We start from the raw sequence: 21805 nt of genomic DNA on the forward strand, positions 1-21805 counted from the left end.
CAACCGCCATTCTGTCAGAGGATGGACCTAATTTTTCACCAGCGTTTGGAAGGGCATGTCACAACAGTACGATACACACAAGACCGCACACAGTTCCTTCCTCTGAAGCCGAAAGGGATCTAGCCATGTTTGAATCAATTTTTGAGAGTGCTCTACTTAGTTCTGTCATTTCATCTCAACAAGCCAAGCTACCAAACAGACCATCCAAGTGGAAACAACTGACCTCATACATCTTAGCTCAAGGACACAGGGTTGATAAAGCAACTTTGCAATTTATCATTCTCTCTGTATTCTTATCAAGTTTGCAAATAAGGCACTACTATTGCACTTAATAACATAAACTCAAATTATGTCTCAATATTTATCTATCAGTCAATCAAAAGGCTTAAGTAGAGTGCATGCTTTCAGGGTGGTGCATTACCTTCTCCATTAATTAATATGCATAATACGTCCGTTTCTTCCTATCATGCACTTAATGCATTAATTCCTGATGGCAACTTAAAAACTAGTTCTAAACGAGTCAATGAGAAAATCGCTGAACAAAGTCTATGAAAGTTTCTGAAATATCTTTGCAGTTTTTTGGCGGAAATCCAAAGGGCAAACGGAAATATTCAAATGCAGCAAACAGCTTTAAAGGAAAACAGTGTTGGTGCTACCCTTTAGAGACAGTGATGAACAGTATTAAAAAAAAAATCATTTGCATACTACTGGTCAGTCAGTCAATTACATTTCTGGCCCTTTTTGAAGACCACAGAAGCATTTAAAAAATACATTATACAACAACAATAATAGATTAATAGTTATAGAATAATAGTTTTTAGAATGTTGCTATGAAGTTGCCATGCTCTGGGTAGTTGCTAAGGCGTTGCTAGGTGGTTGCTTGCTCAAAAAGCCCATCTCAATGATATTCTGGTCTCTAAATATGGCTGGAGTCTCTCCTTCAGTGCAAGATTTTGTGCCTGTTTCATCATAGGAAAGTAACAGTACATGATTTAAAGTATCATTCCATTTTAAAAACAGTCCAGGACGAATAAGTATTTTCACCGAATGTGTTAACCTCATTCTAACTTCGTATTTCTAATGTCAGACGTGATTCAAGGAGGCAAACATATCCAAACCAGCAAGCTAGTCCAAAGTTCCTCCCAGTAGAGACATTAATGTCACACCAGATATAAAGTGGAAGGAATAACACACAGAGCTAGATCTGTTCATGGGGAAGCCCTTGCTTATAAACAGCACTCTGTTTTGACCGTGAGCTCAAGATAGCGCACTCACGTAAATTTCACCACAGGTCGCCACCTCGTCTCTTACTTGTGGGGCTCCAACACTGAGCCGACTGTCCTGTGCTGAAGACCCAGACACCATTGCAAAATTGCTGGACAAACTTCAGAGTAACTAAAAATGTAGCTTGAGTCAAACATTCAAAGTCCAATTATATGACCCATTTGTCACTTTGTAACTTTCAAAGATATTGCTGTATAAAAGTGTCTTGTCAAACGTGTATCAAATGATTGTATGTGGAGGGAGTTTCAAAGACCTTTCCTTAACCTTTAGGCCAATCCTATAAATTATTAAATTGTAAAAATAAAATATTATTATTAGACATATTAATATTAGCTGTTAAAATACTGTTAAAATATATTTTCTATAATATATATATATATATATATATATATATATATATATATATATATATATATATATATATATATATATAAAATTAAAAGGAGACATTTTGGAGACATTACTTGTACATTTCTCTACACTGTATTTTATATATATATATATATATATATATATATATATAAAATACAGTGTAGAGAAATGTACAAGTAATGTCTCCAAAATGTCTCCTTTTAATTTTATATATATATATATATATATATAAATAAAACATTGGGGTACATTTTACCCCCCCAAAAAAAAAAGGATATTATATTGTATTGTTATGCCTTGAAATCTATTCTGTAATTTCCCCATAGGGAGAATTAAGACACTGCTACTTAAACAACTTTCCAGAACAAGACTGCACTAGAACCTTTAGAGAATCATTTTATAAAATTAATTTTGCCATCACCGTTACCATGGCCATAAGTGTCCAACATTTCCAAAATATGGAAGCAATATAAAAGACAGAGAATGCAAAACTTTATAAGGTGATAATAGTATGCATTAATTTCATTCAGATTTAGCCAAATGTTCTGTCTAAAATTCACATAACACTTAGTTGAATAAATCTCTTTGGCTTAAAGTAAGCATATCTGTTTACTGTTTTCCAGTTGTTAAACCTTTCTTAAAAAGGAAAAGGTCTATTACTGATGGTTAAACTACACCACACCCGAGTATGACTCAGTCCAAGGGCCGATGTTTCCAAACAAAGCCACAGAGACCAGAGGAACTAGGAGGAAATCCTCTCTACAAGCCAGACTAATGCTGGGCCATAGATTCATGACCTCTACTTCATTGGCTACCTACTCATGTGTTCTCGTATGGCTGTGCGTCAATTCCTGTAATACCCTACACGTACTACTCCCTCACATACTACACTTCTTTTTATGTCTGTAAAAGATGGTTATTATAGGAGATAGGAAGCACATTTCACTCTACTGTCCCACTCAGCAGTGTAACGTGTTAACTGATCATCATCATCTGTTTTCAAATAAACTGCAATGTTCTACTGAATTCAAAAGAACACAATGACCTTAAAGAAAAACACTCCCGCAGGCTGTCAGGCAATGTTCTGAGCCAATTCTCAGGCTAGCTGCTAAAAAAATCATATTCTATTCTGTTCTGTTCTGTTCTGTTCTGTTCTGTTCTATTCTATTCTATTCTATTCTATTCTATTCTATTCTATTCTATTCTATTCTAATATTATATTACATTATATTATATTATATTATATTATATTATATTATATCATATAAGGCCCTGAATGGAGTCGTATCTGTTTATCTGATTGGCCCACGTGTTACAAGAACATTTGCATTAGAATGCAATTCTTACTTTACGATTAGTGCCAAACTATGATGTCTGCTCCCTAAATGAACACTGCTCACTCAATGGGCTTTCTTTTCAAAAGCACTGACCCAAAGAGACAAAGCAGGCATGAAATGAGCCGAACACATTATTAAAATTGTCTTAATGCGTGTCCTTGTGCGACTCTTAAACAGTTGTTGTCAGGCGTATAGGTTGTATTGGAATCGCATGACAAAGGAGTAGAAAACAACTAACTTTATTATAACCCACTAACTAAAACCAAAGTCCCTTTAAGACAAGTCATTTTACTCGGCGGCCATCTTTGAAACGCCTCTCTTGCATGAAAGTGCAGCTCCTATCTCTTTGAATGGGGAAACATCAAATTCTCCAAAACTGTTCTCCAAGCTTACGATTAAATTTGAAATCACCAATGAAATCTGACAACAACTGTTTCTAAACACTCGAAAACAAAAATTTTCAGACTGGATCAAGCTAATGAGCAGTAGACTCTCGCGTCTGACTGTTTCTAGGAACCGGAGCTTCTAACGGCAGCTGCGGTGATGCGATGACTTTACCAATCGGCGATTGGCTCTTATTTAGAAGGCGGGACTTATTCCGCCATATTGAGCATTGCACTTTTCCCCATTCAAAACAATACGAGTGATGTGCCTTGTGTTATTCTATAGTCTTTGCTAAAACACAGGAGATCGCTGGAAAATAATGTAACACAACCACTTGGAATAACATAGACAATGGAAAACAGGAAACTGAAGGCTTAAAGTCTCCCTGTAGTCAATCATTTTTTCCCTTAAAATTCATCTTTGATCACCAACAAAAAAATTTCTTCATCCCTTAAAATAGCTTGAATGTAACTCCACACCCTTGCCTCATATAGTATACGTGGTTCTATGAATATGCAAATTAGCCCCGCCTCCACTCACTCACACCAGCTCAGAGATCCACTCGTTGACGATCACACATTGATCTGATTGGTTACAAGGTAGTTTGTGATGCCAGCGATTTCAAACGCGTTTTTGAGACTGTCTTTGGTTCACTGCCGTTTTAAAGAGAAAAAAACCACATAGACATATACACAACATTAAAAGCTTGATTTTCACCACAGGAGGACTTTAAATACATAGGGATGATTGACTGAAAAAGAACAGGTGTTAGCTAATTAAGAACCATGGAAACTATTTAGCAAATCAGGCAGGCAAAAAACGGTAACAGAACACAGAGAAAAGAAAACCGAATCAGATTGCATGTGACAGTGGTCTCATGAAATGGAAGTAATGTAAATATCTAAGTTAATGACTAATCACGTCTGTCACTGAAGCATTCTATATCTTGCTTTAGCAAACGGGGATATCCCGTCTGTGCAGCTGTTTAACCTCTACCTGTGTCTCTGCCATGTTTGGTTTAGCCCCATTTCGTAGGACTAGGATGTATCACTGCAGCGTTATTATCTGATGACCACTGTGATCACTAGTGACTGATTTAAAAGGATTGCTAACCTCTTGTTATCTGACTTGGTGCAATTTAAGGGTATTAACACCTGGATTGAATAAGTGAAAGTGAAACACCGTACACTCTTAAAATAAAGGTTCCAAAAGGTGATTCACATGTGATTCTCAATATAAGAACCATTTTTGGTTCCCCAAAGAACATTTCAGTGAACAGAATATCATTTTTAATAATCTGAAGAACCCTTTTCCACTAAAAAGTTCATTTTCTACAGTGCTGTTAAAAAATCTTGTGCTTGGAGGTTCTTCCGAACCATTGATGCCAGTAAAGAATCTTTATTTAAGAGTGTAGTAATGTGATAAAATCACTCAGATCACCTAAGCGACCACATGTTGTTATTGTTCATTAAAATGAAAAACACTTTTGTTCATTGAAATAAACTATAAATATTAGATGGAAAAACCTAAACTTTAACGAAAATGATGCCTTGGCAACTACTAAATGAATAAAATAAGTTGAAGTTGATGTACTAAAATGATCAAATTAAAACTAAAACTAATATATATATATATGTGTGTGTGTGTGTGTGTGTGTGTGTGTGTGTGTGTGTGTGTGTGTGTGTGTGTGTGTGTGTGTGTGTGTGTGTGTGTGTGTGTGTGTGTGTGTGTGTGTGTGTGTGTGTGTGTGTGTGTGTATTAGATATGTATTACAAATATTTAAAAACTATGGAAGCTTGTTTCCGCCACGGAATAAAACTATTTAAAAGATAAAAATTTAATAGCGACTTTTATTTTGCAATTCTGACTTTTTTTTCTTGCAATTGCGAGTTATAAAGTCAGAATATCACAGAATAAAAAATAAAAAAGATAACTGCGACTTTTTATCACGCAATTCTGACTTTATAACTCGCAATTCTGAGAAGAAAAGTCAGTATTGTGTCGCAATTGTGTTGTTCTTTTATTCTGTGGTGGAAACAAGATTCCATAAAACACTAATGACAAAAGCACATTCAAAATAATAAAATGTAAACCTAAATTGAAATAAAAAAATATAAAAGATCTGAATTTAAAATATCAATAAATACAATAATAATATATAGATAATACTAAAATAACACTGTGCTAAGTAACGCTCATGGGGTGTGTTTCCCGAACAACGATATAACCATAGTATGATGCATCATTGAAGAAGTCAACTAGCTAGTCAAGACTATTTCCCGAAACCATAATGTCCAATCCGATCTCACGGCAATTCGTAAAAATTTTACAAGGTGGCTAATTCGTATGAATTCGTACGAATAACCTACCCCTGACCCCACCCCTAAACCTACCCATCACTTGAGTTTAGGCAAATCGTACGAATTTTACGAGGTGGCTAATTCGTACCAGTTCATACGACCTCACTCGTACGAATTCATAAAATTTTTGCTAAATCCTACATATTTTACGAGTTGCCAAATTTGTATGAATTCGTACGAATAACCTACCCCTGACCCCAACCATAAACCTACCTATCACTTGAGTTTAGGCAAATCGTACGAATTCGTACGAGTGAGGTCGTACAAATTCATATGAATTAGCCATCTTTTAATCACTCGTACGAATTTGTACAAATTTGTCGTGAAGGTAGCGTTGTATTGTCGCAAATTCGTCGTTCAACCACATTGGTTAATGATGTCACGTAGATGGTGGAGTAATGTGAAAAAAAAAAATAGGTCAATTTTGAGATCGAATTAATGCTAGATTTTTTTAAATATAAATTATCAGCATTTGATCATTTATCAATTACTGGCATCTGATGACTAATTTTCATTTCCAGATTCAATCATAGGCTTGTTCTTACGTACTAGAGTACGTATACACATGCGCACTCTTCAAAAATGACGCTTTAAATCTCTTGACAAACTAAAAGACGTAAATATATTCGTCAGCTTGCTTATTTTGCTGAAAATAAGGATATACTAAGTCCACATGTCATGCAAACAAGAAACTATGTTTCTAACCATAGGTCAAGAGCTGTGGTTCAGACCACACAATTTTGCGATGCTGTTTTGCGGATGTTTGTTGGACCTATAGATTCGGGAAACATTCACACGCTTTTACTAAAACAAGTGTGGTTGCCAAACTGAGCATAAGGATACACAGCCACAAATGCACACCATCCATGTTGACACTGCCCATTACACTCGTAATGAATACTGTATATTCATGCTGGAGAAGTCAAATCTGGAGAGTCAACTTTAAAAAGAGGCCAGTGCTGATTTGCGATTTGTCTTTCAGCCAGTGGGTCAGATTTTGCCTCCCTCTCCTTGCCATATGCTAAAAATTAATTCGGCCTTGATGCCTGCAATCTGCCAAAAACGTGCAAGCATAAACACTAAAATCAGGATTTTCTCCCAATTAATTGCCATAAAACCAGATCTGGCAGCTTTTGGTCTTCTATCCTCGAAGCATTTACCATGAGATTTAGGAAAATCCCGAACAAAGGAATTACACTTCATGTCTAATGTTAAAATGGAGTTCACATTTGCAAATATAATAAAAGGTGAAATCCAGCATCAGCTTCTAAAACTGCAAACTTATGCTATGCTATGTTTATGCTAATTCATTTGGTTAAAGGTGAACATACTGTATACGGAAATTAAATGGGCATTTTGCATTTTTAATAAAAGTAATGTTCAAATGAGTAATAGCAAATGGCAATATTCAGAACAGAGTATTAGCATAATGCAGAGTAGGCCTATACACAGAATACTGCCTACTATTTATATTAATAAAATGCATTATGCAACATTAGACATTCAAAACAGCATTATCCTAAAATGTTGTCACATATTTAATTCAGAGAGTGCCATCCAGTTAACACCTTGGAAATTAAAATACTGGCAGTTCGATCAATTAATGAATGAAAAAAGGCAATGTTAGAAATAATAATACTATCTTACTGAATATTGTTCAGTATGCATGTTTTACTACAATTTAAATAATAATTATTAATATTAAATGTGTGTGTGTGTGTGTGTGTGTGTGTGTGTGTGTGTGTGTGTGTGTGTGTGTGTGTGTGTGTGTGTGTGTGTGTGTGTGTGTGTGTGTGTGTGTGTGTGTGTGTGTGTGTGTGTGTGTTGGGGGGGGGGGGGGGGGGGGTCTTTTAATTGGTCTCTGATCAAAAATCTAATACAGTGAATTTACAAATTTTCCTGCAAAAATGTTATTTTGTCAGATGCTATCAGCTGTTACTTTTTAGAAGGTCATCAATGAAGAAACTTAAAGGGAAAAAAGGCCTGCTCATTCTGAACATGAATGGCCATGTTTACATTTTCACCCACTCCAATAGAGTGCTGCAAGAATTATGTATTTGTCTATGCCAAAACCAATTGTAGCATTTTAGCACTTCCAGTTCCATTGTCCTGAAGGGTTTTTGGACTGAAAAAATGTCTGTGGTCAACACAAGTTCAAATTCAAACTGCATACAGTAAAATATGTGTGTGGTTTTTTTTTTTTTTTTTTTTTAAAGACTGAAAAAGCTGAAGCCTAATGATGGTGAAGTCATGCAACCTTGATGTATTTTGTTTATAGCCTACGTTTAGCTTTTTACATCTGCCGATTGTATTTAAGATTCAGAAAAGTTTGTGAAGATTATCAAACTTTTGTTGGTCACTGACCTTGTTTTCTGCGATAATCCAAAAGCCAATGGAAAAACCCTATTGGGTTTGAGTGGAGGGGACCAGTGTGATGCTAACGTACAGGTTGGCCTACAAGAATACGTCATCACTGCAGCACTCTATGAAACCACTTATGAAACGGCATTAGCTCTGAATCACTGAAGTTTCAGATGTCTGTAAGTTTATGTTTACTACCTACGAACTGCAAGACACAGTCCATCATGTGATCTCAACATGATGGCTAACTGTGGACACTCCAATAAACTTTTTCTAGGCCTCTAAGACTGACACCATTGGCAAAAAAAAAAAAAGAACAAAAAAAAAACATGTTTAGTGCAGTTCTTGACCGTGTGTGTGTGTGTGTGTGTGTGTGTTAGAGAGAGAGAGGGGCAATGTATTATCAGTGTACATTTGAGTGTGTTTGAGTATCAACCATCTGAGGGGAAGGAAGCCGGCAGATGTTGAAAACGGTGTAATTCAATCTGCAGATCAGCTTTTGTCGATTCTCAGGGGTGGATCTGATCGCAAACCTGATGAAACCCTTGAGCCCACTCACTATAACACTTACGCTCTCAGATCACTCATCACTAACACACATACTCACAACACTTACATCATTCTCTCTCTCTCTCTCTCTCTCTCTCTCTCTCTCTCTCTCTCTCTCTCTCTCTCTCTCTCTCTCTCTCTCTCTCTCTCTCTCTTCATTTCTCAATACTCTGGGTTCATAAACACTTAACACATTCCATTAGAAATATAACCAACATATTACACCAAAAAACACATGCATTGGTTAAACATTCAGGTTAACAGTTGGTTCTTTAATTGTTCTTTAGAGTAGATTAATTTCACAAAAGACTCATGAACCATTTTTATACTTGTTGAGAAATTGCTAGGTGGTTGCTTTAGGCTGTTTTGGGTAAAAGCAACACTTGCTTTCACAAGCTAAAACAAAGCATCTTTGGAGCTTAAAAATGTTCTTCTATGGCAGCGGTTCTCAAAGTGTGGGGCGCGTCCCACTGGTGGGGAATAGAGACGTGGCAGGTGGGGCGCGCCAAACGGGAGGACATTTTCCTTTTTATGCCTTTATATCTTTATCCATACATCCCAACTGTCCCGGAAGTTCCGGGAGTCTCCCACATATTGATAGTGGCTCCTTGACGCCCGCAAATGAGATCCAATCTCCCGGAATCGTGCACTAGAGAGTGACTGCGCGCGCAGGTGTGTGTGTGTGCTTGTGTGACTATAAAGGCATATTAATATTAGCGGAACAAACTTTCGCGCCCATAGAATAGCTATATCTATGTTTCGCGCCTATGGGTAGCAGGCTAGTGTGGGCAATAAATAAATTGTGCAATGCAAAACAGGCTCATTGCAGCCACTAATGCAGGGATAAATAGACCTGGCTTGCCAAATGGATATCTTCTTTTCTTTTTTAACAGATTGCAAAGTGGCACTTTTATTGCTTTTCTATTTTTTAACTTGATACAAATTTTGACACAGCTGCACTTTTATTTTCTCTATTTTTGAATTTCATGCAAATTATGACACAGCTGCACTTTTATTTTCTCTATTTTTGAATTTCATGCAAATTATGACACAGCTGCACTTTTATTTTATTTATTTTTGAACTTTCTGTTATTTGATGTAGATAATTAGTTTGTATTTAGATTTAACTTGTTACTATACTGATAGTACTTGTTAATTCAATACATTTGAACGTTTTATTTCTTTAGCATGTTGGGGTGATGGGGGCAGGTGGGGCTTGAAAATTCCCCCTTGTCCAAAGTGGGGAATTACCGAAAAAGTTTGAGAACCACTGTTCTATGGCATCAGACTGTAAACCCCTTTTTGTAACCTTTATATTTAATAGAGTACTGCTGAACTCTCCGTCTGCAGTTGGGGTGGTCTAGCTGGCTTCATGTCTGTCTGAGTGAGGGTCAGGCTAGGCCAGGTCTTTGTGAACGCTGCATTCACTCTCTTTGCAGGGAGTGGAATCCTGCAGCTATCGCTCTCTTCGCCTGCTTTCTCTCACTGCGCCACGCACCCACCGCCACGGGCAACAAGGCACTCAGAGATGGAGAATTAGGCCACAAAGTAGAAGGAAGGACAGATTTAATGCTCTCTGTCCTCAACTTTCAGGATCTTTCACAGAAAGATCAAAATCTTTCCTTTAGTTCAGTCATTCACACCGCAGTTGAACGTGGCTCAAATCTTCCTTCACCACATATTTGGGTTTGAACATCAAAAATTGCTCGGAATTTAAAAAAACTAATTCTGGGAAACACAATCTGGGAAATCTTAATTTCAAACGTATATACATGGAATAAAATACATATCACTTTTTTTTCTTCTTCTTTTTTTTTTTTTTTTTGCAATGTGATTTTAATGTGAACAGTCAAATTCATTAGTGAAATTTCAGAAGGCATGTGTGAAATATTCATTAAAAATATATAATGATGTACATTAGGTCACAAATGTGACACTTGCTTTTCATGAATTATAAGTTCAAAGGACTTTAATTAAATCTATTGAAGTCAATTAACTTTATACTAGTAATTATCATATTATATGATCTTATAAATTTCATAAAAAAAAAAAAATATATATATATATATATATATATATAAATAAAATATTTAATTACATTAAAATAAAATTTATAAAAAATAAAAATATATATATTTTCTTGCATCACACTACTTTTTGATGTAGTTCTTCAAGTATTTCTTAATTTTTTAAATAATAAAAGGGCATAAATGTAGTAATAGCACAGTAAAAACATGGTAAAATTCACATTCATTCAAGTTATGACTGTTTTATAAGATTACGTTCCAACCAAGCGGCAACATTCTAAACTGAAAAATGAAGCCTACCCGGAAGTGCGAAAAACTGCAATACATTGAAAATCCGCTAGGGGCAGGTCCCAAAAGGGAGCAAATGTCCATACACCCCCATGTTAAAATGTCCGTTTTCACAGCATAAATTCATGTTTTTACAGGTTGGTCCCATGGACTTTTATTGTATTTTTCGATAGGTTCCGAGTGCCTGACAACTGTGAGGGGGGTGAATTTTTTTCTAACTCGTTAGTTTAGATCGTATTTAGATATAAAATGTATGACAAATAAGGGCGCGATTGACAGCTTGATTGACAGCTGATAACGAGCATAGGCTGCGCCGAGTGGAATTCCTGAAATTTGACGTCTCGGCCATGATCTGACACAACACATCATACCAGTAAGTTATCCTTTCTGAACATTTGTATTGAAATATGGCGCCGCCCATACCCCCCATAAACGGCCTCAAAACCGTTCTTCAGGAGTCTATGGGTGACGTCACAGACGCTTTGTCCATATTTTTTACAGTCTATGGTTCCAACTGGTCCAAACGGACCCGGGAATGCAACAGGTCTATAAAGTGTTTTTATTAATTACAAATGTGTTAAGACTGGTGCCTAACATTGATAGTACATTTATTGTACATTTTATTGAGATTTTTTAAATTAAGTGCATGCCAGGCTAGTGTGTGTTATGCATCTGGGTCAGTTTAGGAGCATCTCATATTTGGTCATATTTAAAAGGTCCCCCCAAAATGTTTTATAACAAATAAAAATGGATTTAAACACATCCATCTCACTTTGGCTTTGTGATGTGAATGTAAACTAAAAAGACTGTTGATGATTTTGATTAATATTAAAGCCTATGCAAAATATAATAAACAAAGGAGAGTGCAAACAACTCACCAGTATTGAGGTCATCACAGCAGACTTCTATTGAGTCAGAGGAACAGTCGCTGAAGTCATCCAGAGATATGTCTTCCTCAATCTGCCGCCTTTATAAAACAAAATGAAAAGAATAAGACAATTAGACACAGTGCCTTTCCCAGAGCCTCATAACCAAAAACCAACTCTGCTCCTTGGAAATGTGCAAATATCCAGGTGTTATTTCACTGAAAGCCAGCCTAGAAGTTCAGACGCAGCATAATTGGTATTTTACAATCTGAAAATAATCCATGTTCAGTGCTATTTTCAAACAGCAGCTTTGTCACTGTAACGGCTGGTTTGTATTCGGTTACTCTAACATGGCATTGGCCCTGATGCCAGTGTATCCTGTGCCCACCGGGTGTCCACTGCACGGACTCATTAGAGCAGATAATTCTGAGAGTGTTCATGCTGGCAGGAGAAGCTTTTTAACCATCTACTGTGCCCCAGAATTCCCAGCAGGCATACAGAGGGCAAGAGCGACACAGTCTCTGAGAGCGGGACAGAAACTTAAACCGCTTCACTGATTCAGCGCTGGAAAGATTACGAGTGGAAAAGGAGGCTAATCTGTCAGCGTAAATGATGGCCTGTCATATTGGTCAAAACTGGATGAAATGGGGAGAAAAAGAGTGAAAGAGACAAAAGCGACCGAGAGAGAGAGTGGGCTGGGCAAAGACAGGTGTGAAGACAGATAGAGGGAAGACAAATTATGCAGCAGCAGAACTGAATAGCAGGAGAAATAACAAACCATGTAATGCAGTACATGTACAAACCGTTAAAACAAGGCAATTTGACAAACAAATTTTGAAAACTGAAAAGCTGATAAAAATAAATAAAATAAGTCCCTGATTAAATTTCTTACACACTAGCTAGTTAGAAGGATATCTTACGTTTTCATTTAAGTTTCTGCAAGATTGGGAATTTCCATTGTTGTTCATAAAAATAAAAATAAAAGAATTTTACTTGACCTGATCATTTTTCTTTTGGTCGTTTCACACTTGCAAGTGTTAACCCAGAATGCATTTTTAAAAAAGCTTAATGTAATCCTATTGCAGACCTGACTTATCTTGAGTGATCTAAGTGAAATAATACTGAGGAGTCGGGTTTCAAGGTTTTAGACTGTACATTTGTAAACCCTGGGGTATGCCCTTATTTGCATATTTACATGGTTAACAATATTCTATGTCTCAAATGTAACTGCTTTAATAACTGTCCATCATGCATAGATGACCTTAGTGGACACCTCTCCTGATGATGGCCTTGACTTCAGTTCATACTGTATGAGCAGGACTTTTCACAAATTCTACTTTTAGAGGTGCAGCAGCTTGTCACTTGGGCAGTAGTCTCAAAGGTACCTTCAAAATGTATACCTACTTAGTAGTACCTTAAAGGTACATATTACTACTCTAAGGTACTAATATGCACATTTTAGGGATGCAACGTTGTCCCTTTAAGGGGCAGATAATTCGAAGAGTGTTCATGCTGGCAGGAGAAGCTTTTAAGCAAGAGCGACACAGTTTCTGAGAGCGGGACAGAAACTTAAACCGCTTGACTGATTCAGCACTGGAAAGATAACGAGTGGAAAAGGACTAATTTTAGGCATAGGTAAGACACAAAGTTGCCCCTTTAAGTGTACTGACCCAGTGACAAACTGTTGTATGATCTCCGTGATTTTGCCAATGTTCCCTGGATGAACAACATTCCTGTCCAAAAACATAGTCCTAACAGTATCCCTACCCCTAAACCTAACCCTACCCATTAGTTATCCCTGAAACCAGCTTTCCAGTAGCTCAAACAGTAGCGCGTTGGTGCTTGCAACGCCAAGTTCATGGGTTGGATTCCCAGGGAAAGCAAGAACTGATAACAATGTAAATGTGTACCTTGGAATGCAATGTAAGTCGCTTTAGATAAAAGCATCTGCCAACTGCATAAATGTAAATGTAAAATCAGAGGGAAATTATGGTGAATAACACTTATGTAGAAGGACCTAACCCTGGCTATAAGCCTAAACTTGACATTAACGGTAACCATCCCTCAAATCTGATTGGTTGATTGGACTGTTTTTCCAGGATCAACAAGGACGTTTATGTGAACAAGGATGCTGACAGTCAGTAGCATATGTTGTGTTTTACATATCAGTCTCGAGCATTAGGGGTTGATGTCCCCAATCACACTTCTTAACTAGCTTTACTAGCAAGCCCTGATTGGTCAAAAAGCTTTACTCGAAAAACCATTATGAACAATTAGGTCAACATTATACTGACTCTGCACTAACTAGAATAAACCAGCTGGGTCTTTTTTTTTTTTTGGTTGTGGTCTAAACTGATGTTGCGATCATAGCAGTGCTACCGTCCATCAGTGTATTTTTAATAACTTACCTGTATCTGAAAGGTGCGACGGCCGCCATATTGACCTTCGGTGTCTGTTTGGCTTTGAGCAGTTCAACACTAGAGGCGTCGTGTTTAGGGACTGCAATAGCCTCGGGTGGTGATCTCTGTGGGACCTCCGGGCTGAGGTCATCTGGGGTGCACATCTCCTCATCTGAGAAGCTACTGGAGGCACTGTTCTGCAGGGACACTCTCTCTCTATGGACTCTGAGGAGACTTGTATCAATGTTAGTGGCTGCTGGACCAGGCCTCAAGTTTTTGTTACTAAATTTGAACGAAGGGATACCCGTCTTGCTTTGACTGCTTCCAGAAGCAGCCCTCTCCTCGTGGCACTTGAGTTCTTCTGTGATCAAGCTGTTACCATTGTCCATTCGTCCTGTCTGAGAACAAAAGATCCCACTCTGGAAGTTCTTGTTGCAATTGGACCGAAGGTCAAGCATACTCTCTGTCTTGGACCCATCCAGATGACCCCTTGAAAGTGGGGACACTTTCCGTCGAACTTGTGGACTGTTATGGGCTGATCTAGAGTCTTGGGTCTGTGTTGGAGAACTGGTGGAAGAACGTTGAATAGGTGGACTGCCTCTTAGAAGCAGATGCTGGTTTCTGAGGGTGGTGTCCCTCAGTACATCTTTGGTGGAGACAGCTGTAGGGCTGCTGCTACTACAGGGGCTTTTGTTGCTAACAGGGATGTGTGTGGATGGTCTCGGAAGGCCACTGCTGGTGCACTTGGGCTCAGGTTTCGGGGAGGGGAGTCTGGTCCTGTGCATAGGTATGCCGGAGCCCGGCTGGGCTCGTGGCAGACTCTTCACATTCACTCCCCCACTCATGATGGCACCAAGTCAGATGCTGAGAAAAAAAGGAAGAAAAAAACACAATGAGGACCTGAATCAGTGCGTGTAGCTGTTCTCTTTTTTAGGAAAACTTGTTTTTTAAAGATTGACCCTGAATTGCATGCACAGCGCACACACACATGCCATTGTGTCGTCTCCACAGCCATTGGTTTGTTGATGGAAAACCCTTGCATATTCAAGCTGAGTGATAACTTAGTGATACTGGATGATAAGGAGGATTCTACATGTAAGACATTAGTTAAATATGATGAAAGTGTGCTAATTATAGGGTGCAAACTGCCTTAGACACTCTAAACAGCACGACAGGAGTGCCCTATTATTTGGCAAAACCAGCAATGCAAGTTTGAGAGGTGACGCCCTGACAAATCTCGCAAGAATCATGACTTGCTTTACGGCACGACGTCACATACATCAACAACATATGAAGCAGCCTCTATGGAAGACACTAGCAAGCATTTCAGACGTGAATCATGGCAGAGTTGACGAAGAAAGTGCGGTCGGAAGAGTGCAGAGACAGCTCTGCGTGAGTGCTATTTATGACAGTTACGTTAAATACAAGTACTCCACAGTGACTCTAGGGATCGCTGTTTGAGAAAAATGGAAACTGCATAGTATGCCTTTAACAGTTATTATTATTATTCAGTTCTCTGGATCAGTCAGCAATCACACTACTTGTATACTTATAGTCCTGATCCGTGCCCACGGAGAGCACAGATCACACTAGTCAAATGAACTGGACTTTAGGGGTCAAACGTGCTCCGACATGGTTCAGATCATCTAGTGTGCATACACCCTAAAAGCAGGAGAATCTAGATTAAAAAAGAAATGCAAATGCTAAAAATGTGTAAAAATACTATCAATCAGAAATATAATGATTAATTTGATTGTGTATACAAAAATTAAATCATATCAATTATCATTATTATTACTTTTAATCAAAGATTAGAACATTACTGGAAATCTCAGAGGGTTTACAAATAAATAATTTAAATAATTGGGGCTCAGCTGGCAAAGTCTGGGAACCCTTAGCCAAAGAGTGTTAAAGAAAAAGAAATGGAGACACTATAGAAGTTCAGAGAGACTAACTGATCGTGAACAGTACTCCCAAATATAATGTAAATTCCCACCTGTTGCATTTAAACACAAATGACATCGGCTGTTTAACTAAATCTGAGAAAATCTCCTCAAGAGCTTCTCTAAACAAAATCCAGCCAAGGGGAAGGATTTGGCACGAGTGGTTAAGAGTCTTGTGAAAGAATACAGGAGAAAAGGCAGTCGTTATTTGAAATACTTGCTTTAGAATTAAAACGGCTGATTATATCAATCTCATTTTGTTAAGCCAACAAAACTCTTCCCAAATACTGTAAAGCTCCATCTGGTCACCAAAATAAATCTACTAGCAATAGCAATGGAGATATTCACTGTGGTTTAGTCAAAGACCTTTAAACCCTTGCCAGTTCAGTTAGTCTGGCAGATATATATTCCATTCAGTGCCCAAATGTAGAGGCTTTCATCCCAGCCCACAGACTGGTCAAGATGGCCCAAAACCCTCACTGTTTACTAACAGTCCCATGGTAACTATTGACCTTCAAATGTACAGGCAAAACTCAATCCATCAAAATCAGGGCCCTGCAAACAACAGGCGTAAATGCTCTCTGGCAAACCAGAATCAGAGCAAGTGTTACGATTCAAACCGTGTGGGAGACCCCGAGTGCATGATGGGATGCAAGCTGAGTCGCCTGTGGTCTGAATTCAAGCCACAAACCAATCTAACATTAAAGAGAGCATGTAATACAATAGCCTTGCTTGAAAAGGTCTGCACCCTAATGTTTTCATGGGAATGATCCATTTTCCCAGAGGGATCTGATAGGACTGTGACAGAATTAAACAACAAGAAAACAACTTCAGGCAGTAAAGATTTTTTATATTATTCATGTCTTAACAATCTTCTTTTCTCCACTTATTGATTTTTTTTGCCCAAGCTTTTATGCCTGCTACATTTATTTACCTAATATTAATATACCTTATATTATCCACAAAACGAATCAATCATAATGTGTACAAGTGAACATAATAAAACCACATGGAAATACATTCTGACATTAGACAACTATAATAAAGATTATAATAATTTATTATAATAAAGATACAGTGAACTGTGATCTCAGGAGAGGAGTATTTGTTTTATAAATGTCAAGATGGGTCAAGTTTTCACAATTTTGCCATGTTATCACAAAAGGTCAGGCTGTTTTTCCTGGGCAATAACTGTAGACAAGAGTTTATAGACAACAGAATACAGAAACTGAGTTTCATTAAATAAGCCCCAGGCTCCAATATTTCTACAACGAGACTTACCGGAGCAGAGAACGTGTGATAAACTGCAAAATTGCATCAAAACTTTTTTTCCAAATTCTGCTCTAATGTAATTAGAAGTATAATGTAAAACAGGACATTAGGTAAGAGGAGGGAATTCACACTGACACTTAAGAATCAGGCTATTGTTTAACAACTCTAATCCTTTAAACAAATACAGGAATAATCAGAAAATGAGCTTTCAAATAATGCAGTGAGAGACAGGGCCTAATCGTCCATTTCATCATATGTATCTTAGAAAACTGTGTATGAGGTTTCAATTACCTTCATATATCTGAAATATTTTGTGCATCATTTAGTTGTTCAACTTCAGATCATTAGCTTTTCGGAGACAACATTCATTAAAATTCCACCCCAAAAACCGTAAGCAGACAGAAACAAATACGAATGGTTAACATTAACTCTACAAGTCAGCATGATGTCCAACATTAAGTGAGTTTGACAAGACAAAGCCAGTCTTACAGAAACATATTCTCTTAGCCTAATGTTTTTACAAACAAATCGCATGGCAAGTGACTTTAAAAAGAAAATCACCAACAGAAGCAGTACATCATAAATTGTCATCTTTACCTGAGCATTGACTTTGGCCTACAGCAAACTACAGTAATCCAATGTTCCTCAATGTTTCATGAGCTTGTGTTGGACTAAAGAGAGGCGAACAGAGAGAAGAGGAGACGGTGTGTCTACCATGTGAGTTCTACAGTCACATGATGCACAAAACCCAGAACAAGAAGTTTGCTTTTGACGATTAAACCATTAACAGGGCCTTGAAAGCAGACACCACTGGTGTCAATAGTGTTCTGTAACCAAATAAAGGCTCAGTGTCCAGAAAACCCTTACAAAAATGTGGTCAGCATAGTAGCAGCAATTATTATAACTATAAGCTTTATACATTTATGTAGGATGTTATTCAAAGAGTGTAAGAATGTCTCTCATTTTGTTCAATCATTTTTAATAATAATGATAGAATATCAGGATTATTAAGTGTGCATTTATAATATTGTGCAATTTATAAAACTAGCCTAGGCTGGTTGACTGTTTGAGCTGTTCTTCCAGCCTGGTCACACCCATGCTGGTTCACTTCTTTAGCAGACCAGCTAAAACCAGCTGAATACAAGCTTGGCCAGTCTGGGAGACCAGTTTAAAGCAGCTAAACTTATTTTCAGCAGGGTTGTGCTAGATTAAATAAAAAAAAATCTCAAAATAGTGGCACTTACCATTAACAATGAAATTCTTAATGATATGAATATATTGTCAATAATATTGAATACTATATTCAATCCAGTGCATACTATATCTACTATAAATGTAGTGTACACTTTGATATGGCATGCTTCCATATCCAGGACCCAGCCAGACAACAGGTGAATTATTAACTCTGTTTCACAGGCAAAAAATGTGGGTCAACACAATCATGCTTTGTTCAGGTTAGCAGAGACCTACAAAAGTAGAACCTTTTAGGGTTTCCCATCATGGAATCATTTTATTTATTTAGGTTAAATTTATACATTTTATGAATTTAATAGCTCGTAACCATTCTGTACTAGACAAAAATCGAAATACCCTGTTAAAAGTATTATGCAAAAATGTAAGACATTTGTCCTTATAGAACCTTCTTTTTGCCTAAAATCACTCTTTTAAGGGGTGGTTGAATATGATTTCACATTCCTAACTTTAGTTAGTGTGTAATGCTGCTGTTTGAGCATAAACAACATCTGCAAAGTTGCGATGCTCAAAGTTCAAAGCAAAGGGAGATATTATTTTACAGAAATCGCTTTTTAAGGACTACAACAAACGGCTGGTAGGGACTACAGGAGCTTCCTCAAAGAATAGTGACATCACTAACCCTAAAATGTGCATAAAATCATGAATGTACATGATTGATTTGTTTTGTGGATAATATAAGGTATATTAATATTAGGTAAATAAATGTAGCAGGCATAAAAGCTTGTAAAAAAAATCAATAAGTGGAGAAAAGAAGATTGTTAAGACATGAATAATATAAGAAATCTTTACTGCCTGAAGTTGTTTTCTTGTTGTTTAATTCTGTCACAGTCCTATCAGATTTCTCTGGGAAAACGGATCATTCCCATGAAAACATTAGGGTGCAGACCTTTTCAAGCAAGGCTATTGTATTACATGCTCTCTTTAATGTTAGATTGGTTTGTGGCTTGAATTTAGACCACAGGCGACTCATAAACATGATAGATTATCCAGACAGAATATTCTAATCAATGACTAGAAGATCACTACACATAAGCTACATAAATTCATCAACTAACCATTCAGAAATGTCCTGTTGCTTCTACGTGTTGTCACTTCTTCTCGAGTCTCTCCATCTTTCTGACTTCGGTTTGAACATAAAAGGCTAAAAGTTTTAGACATTTTCAGTGCATGTATGTGTGAGGTAAAAGGACACAAGCTCTTGAAGCTCCGCCCCCTGTGCCGGGAGCAGCAGCTCATTTGCATTTAAAGGGACAGACACAAAAACTGTGCGTTTTTGCTCACCCTCAAAAAGTGACAACTTTAACATGCTATATAAATATATCTGTGGGGTATTTTGAGCTAAAACTTCACATACACATCTCTGAGGACATCAGAGACTTATTTTACATCTTGTGAAAAGCGCATTTTAAAATTGAGTCAAGAACATTTGAACCCATTGAAGTAGGCCATTGAATCTTGTTTTCTAAGAGTGTGCAGCGACAGCTTGGATTCACCCACCCATTTTGCTATTTCCGTGAATTATCAGTTTAATGAAGGGCCCTGAATCATTTCCTCTAAAACCATCAGTTGAACTGTAAATACCTGTTATCACAGAGAAGAGCTGCAGTTTAATTACCAACCTAGAAGCATCATTTGTTCAGGTCTTCCCACGACTTTATCTTCAGACTCCAGTCAAACCCTCAGCAGTGCCGCGTTGGACAGGAAAATAAGGTATAACTATATCGCCTGAATGACTTCCTCACTGTGACATCCCACAAACAGTCCAAAATAGACAAAGTGATGGGATAGAAAACCTTTTACGTGTACAATGTATTCGGCTCATGACCTTGTAATAAATCTCTGTCTTACCAATTCAATCCGGATGCTTTGTAGGAAGTTATCCAATCTAAGATCGACATTACAGCATAATCACTGTTGCGGGTCAGATCAGAGGCTAATATGGTGTGACTCTCTGTCTCTGTCTGTCTTTGTTTATCTATTTTCATCTCATCTTATATAACATTTCAACTCCAAAAGAGGAAGAATGAGCCACACAGGTCATGTGTGGCCGGCAGACAGACACCAAGCCCATCCATATCCTTCCTTTTCTTTGTTTTTTAATAATCCAATAAATGCCAGGAGAGGTCTGGGGCTCTTCAGATGCCCTATTAATAATCATTAGGAGTCCAGCGGCGGCAGATGGGACCCGCGCTGGTCTGTAATGCCATGGAAATTTCCATCCAGAAGAAAGTCAGATAGACACATGCTTAAACACAAGGTATTCCTCAACAACCAACACATGCACAACAGGTTTATTAGTAAGCAACACCGCTCATAAAGGTGAAAACCACAGGATGTTTCACATGCCGTTTATCTCGGTCTGTGCTGACATAGTCAACCTCCTAATCGCTAGTCAACACATTGGATTGACATGGATCCTGTCAGCCAAACAACATTCAAGGCCAAACTACCTGCTAAATCTAACAGCAGACCCTTATTTACTCCGAGGGACCACATGAGAAGGTAAATCTGCAGTCTGGTTCATTCTGATATGTGTTGCTCTGACTTGAAAAGGAGACTGACAGTCTGAATCTGTGTAAAGTCTGCCACCTACTGGATGGCAAAAGAAGTGGCAAAGAACGGAGCTCTATTTTCCAATAAATGTCCAAACATGCTCTTATTTTATGTCATTATGTTCCATAAATGACCATATGAGTGTGCCCACCAAACATTGAGTCTTCAGCACTTAGCCTATCTGAGAGCACTGTGAGTCCACAAACCCTATTATCAAATGTAATTTGCATTTCAAGTGGGTCCTTGTTTCTGTCTCTGGTTGGCATGAACACAACGCAAAATTAATATTGTGGCCTTGTTGCAAACAAACATTTGTGGTAAACATAATGGAAAATTGGTAACAGTTTAATTTGCAGTGTCCTTGTTTCATATGTTACATGTACTTACCATAGTAATAACTAACCCTCCCTAAACCAAGCCCTAATCTTAACCCTATAGTAAGTACATTAGTTAATTATCATTACTTATACTTAAATAATATAATTACACTGTGTACACAGTGTAACCGTATATTTTAAGGTGTACTTGTTATATATATTTATATATTTAGGGTTAG

General features: G+C 37.6%; 1 protein-coding gene across 7 annotated transcripts in view; it reads right to left on the reverse strand.

Annotated features, from left to right (window-relative positions):
* The window catches only part of nav1a (neuron navigator 1a), a 148037-nt gene that overhangs the window by 110605 nt on the left and 15627 nt on the right, over positions 1 to 21805 (reverse strand). For 5 of the 7 annotated variants that reach the window (XM_082144964.1, XM_082144968.1, XM_082144966.1 and 2 more), the window contains exons 2-3: positions 14237 to 15091; positions 11841 to 11929 (exon numbers count right to left, since the gene is read on the reverse strand). In XM_082144964.1, the coding sequence (XP_082001090.1) occupies positions 11841 to 11929; positions 14237 to 15072 (925 nt within the window). In that variant the 5' untranslated portion in view covers positions 15073 to 15091. Of the gene's footprint in view, positions 1 to 11840; positions 11930 to 14236; positions 15092 to 18039; positions 18062 to 19751; positions 19764 to 21805 lie in introns of those variants that run through there. The other 2 variants (XM_082144965.1, XM_082144963.1) reach the window with 2 other exon arrangements.

Source organism: Leuciscus leuciscus (genome assembly GCF_965113295.1).
Source record: "Leuciscus leuciscus genome assembly, chromosome: 18".
Classification (NCBI taxonomy): Eukaryota; Metazoa; Chordata; class Actinopteri; order Cypriniformes; family Leuciscidae; genus Leuciscus; species Leuciscus leuciscus.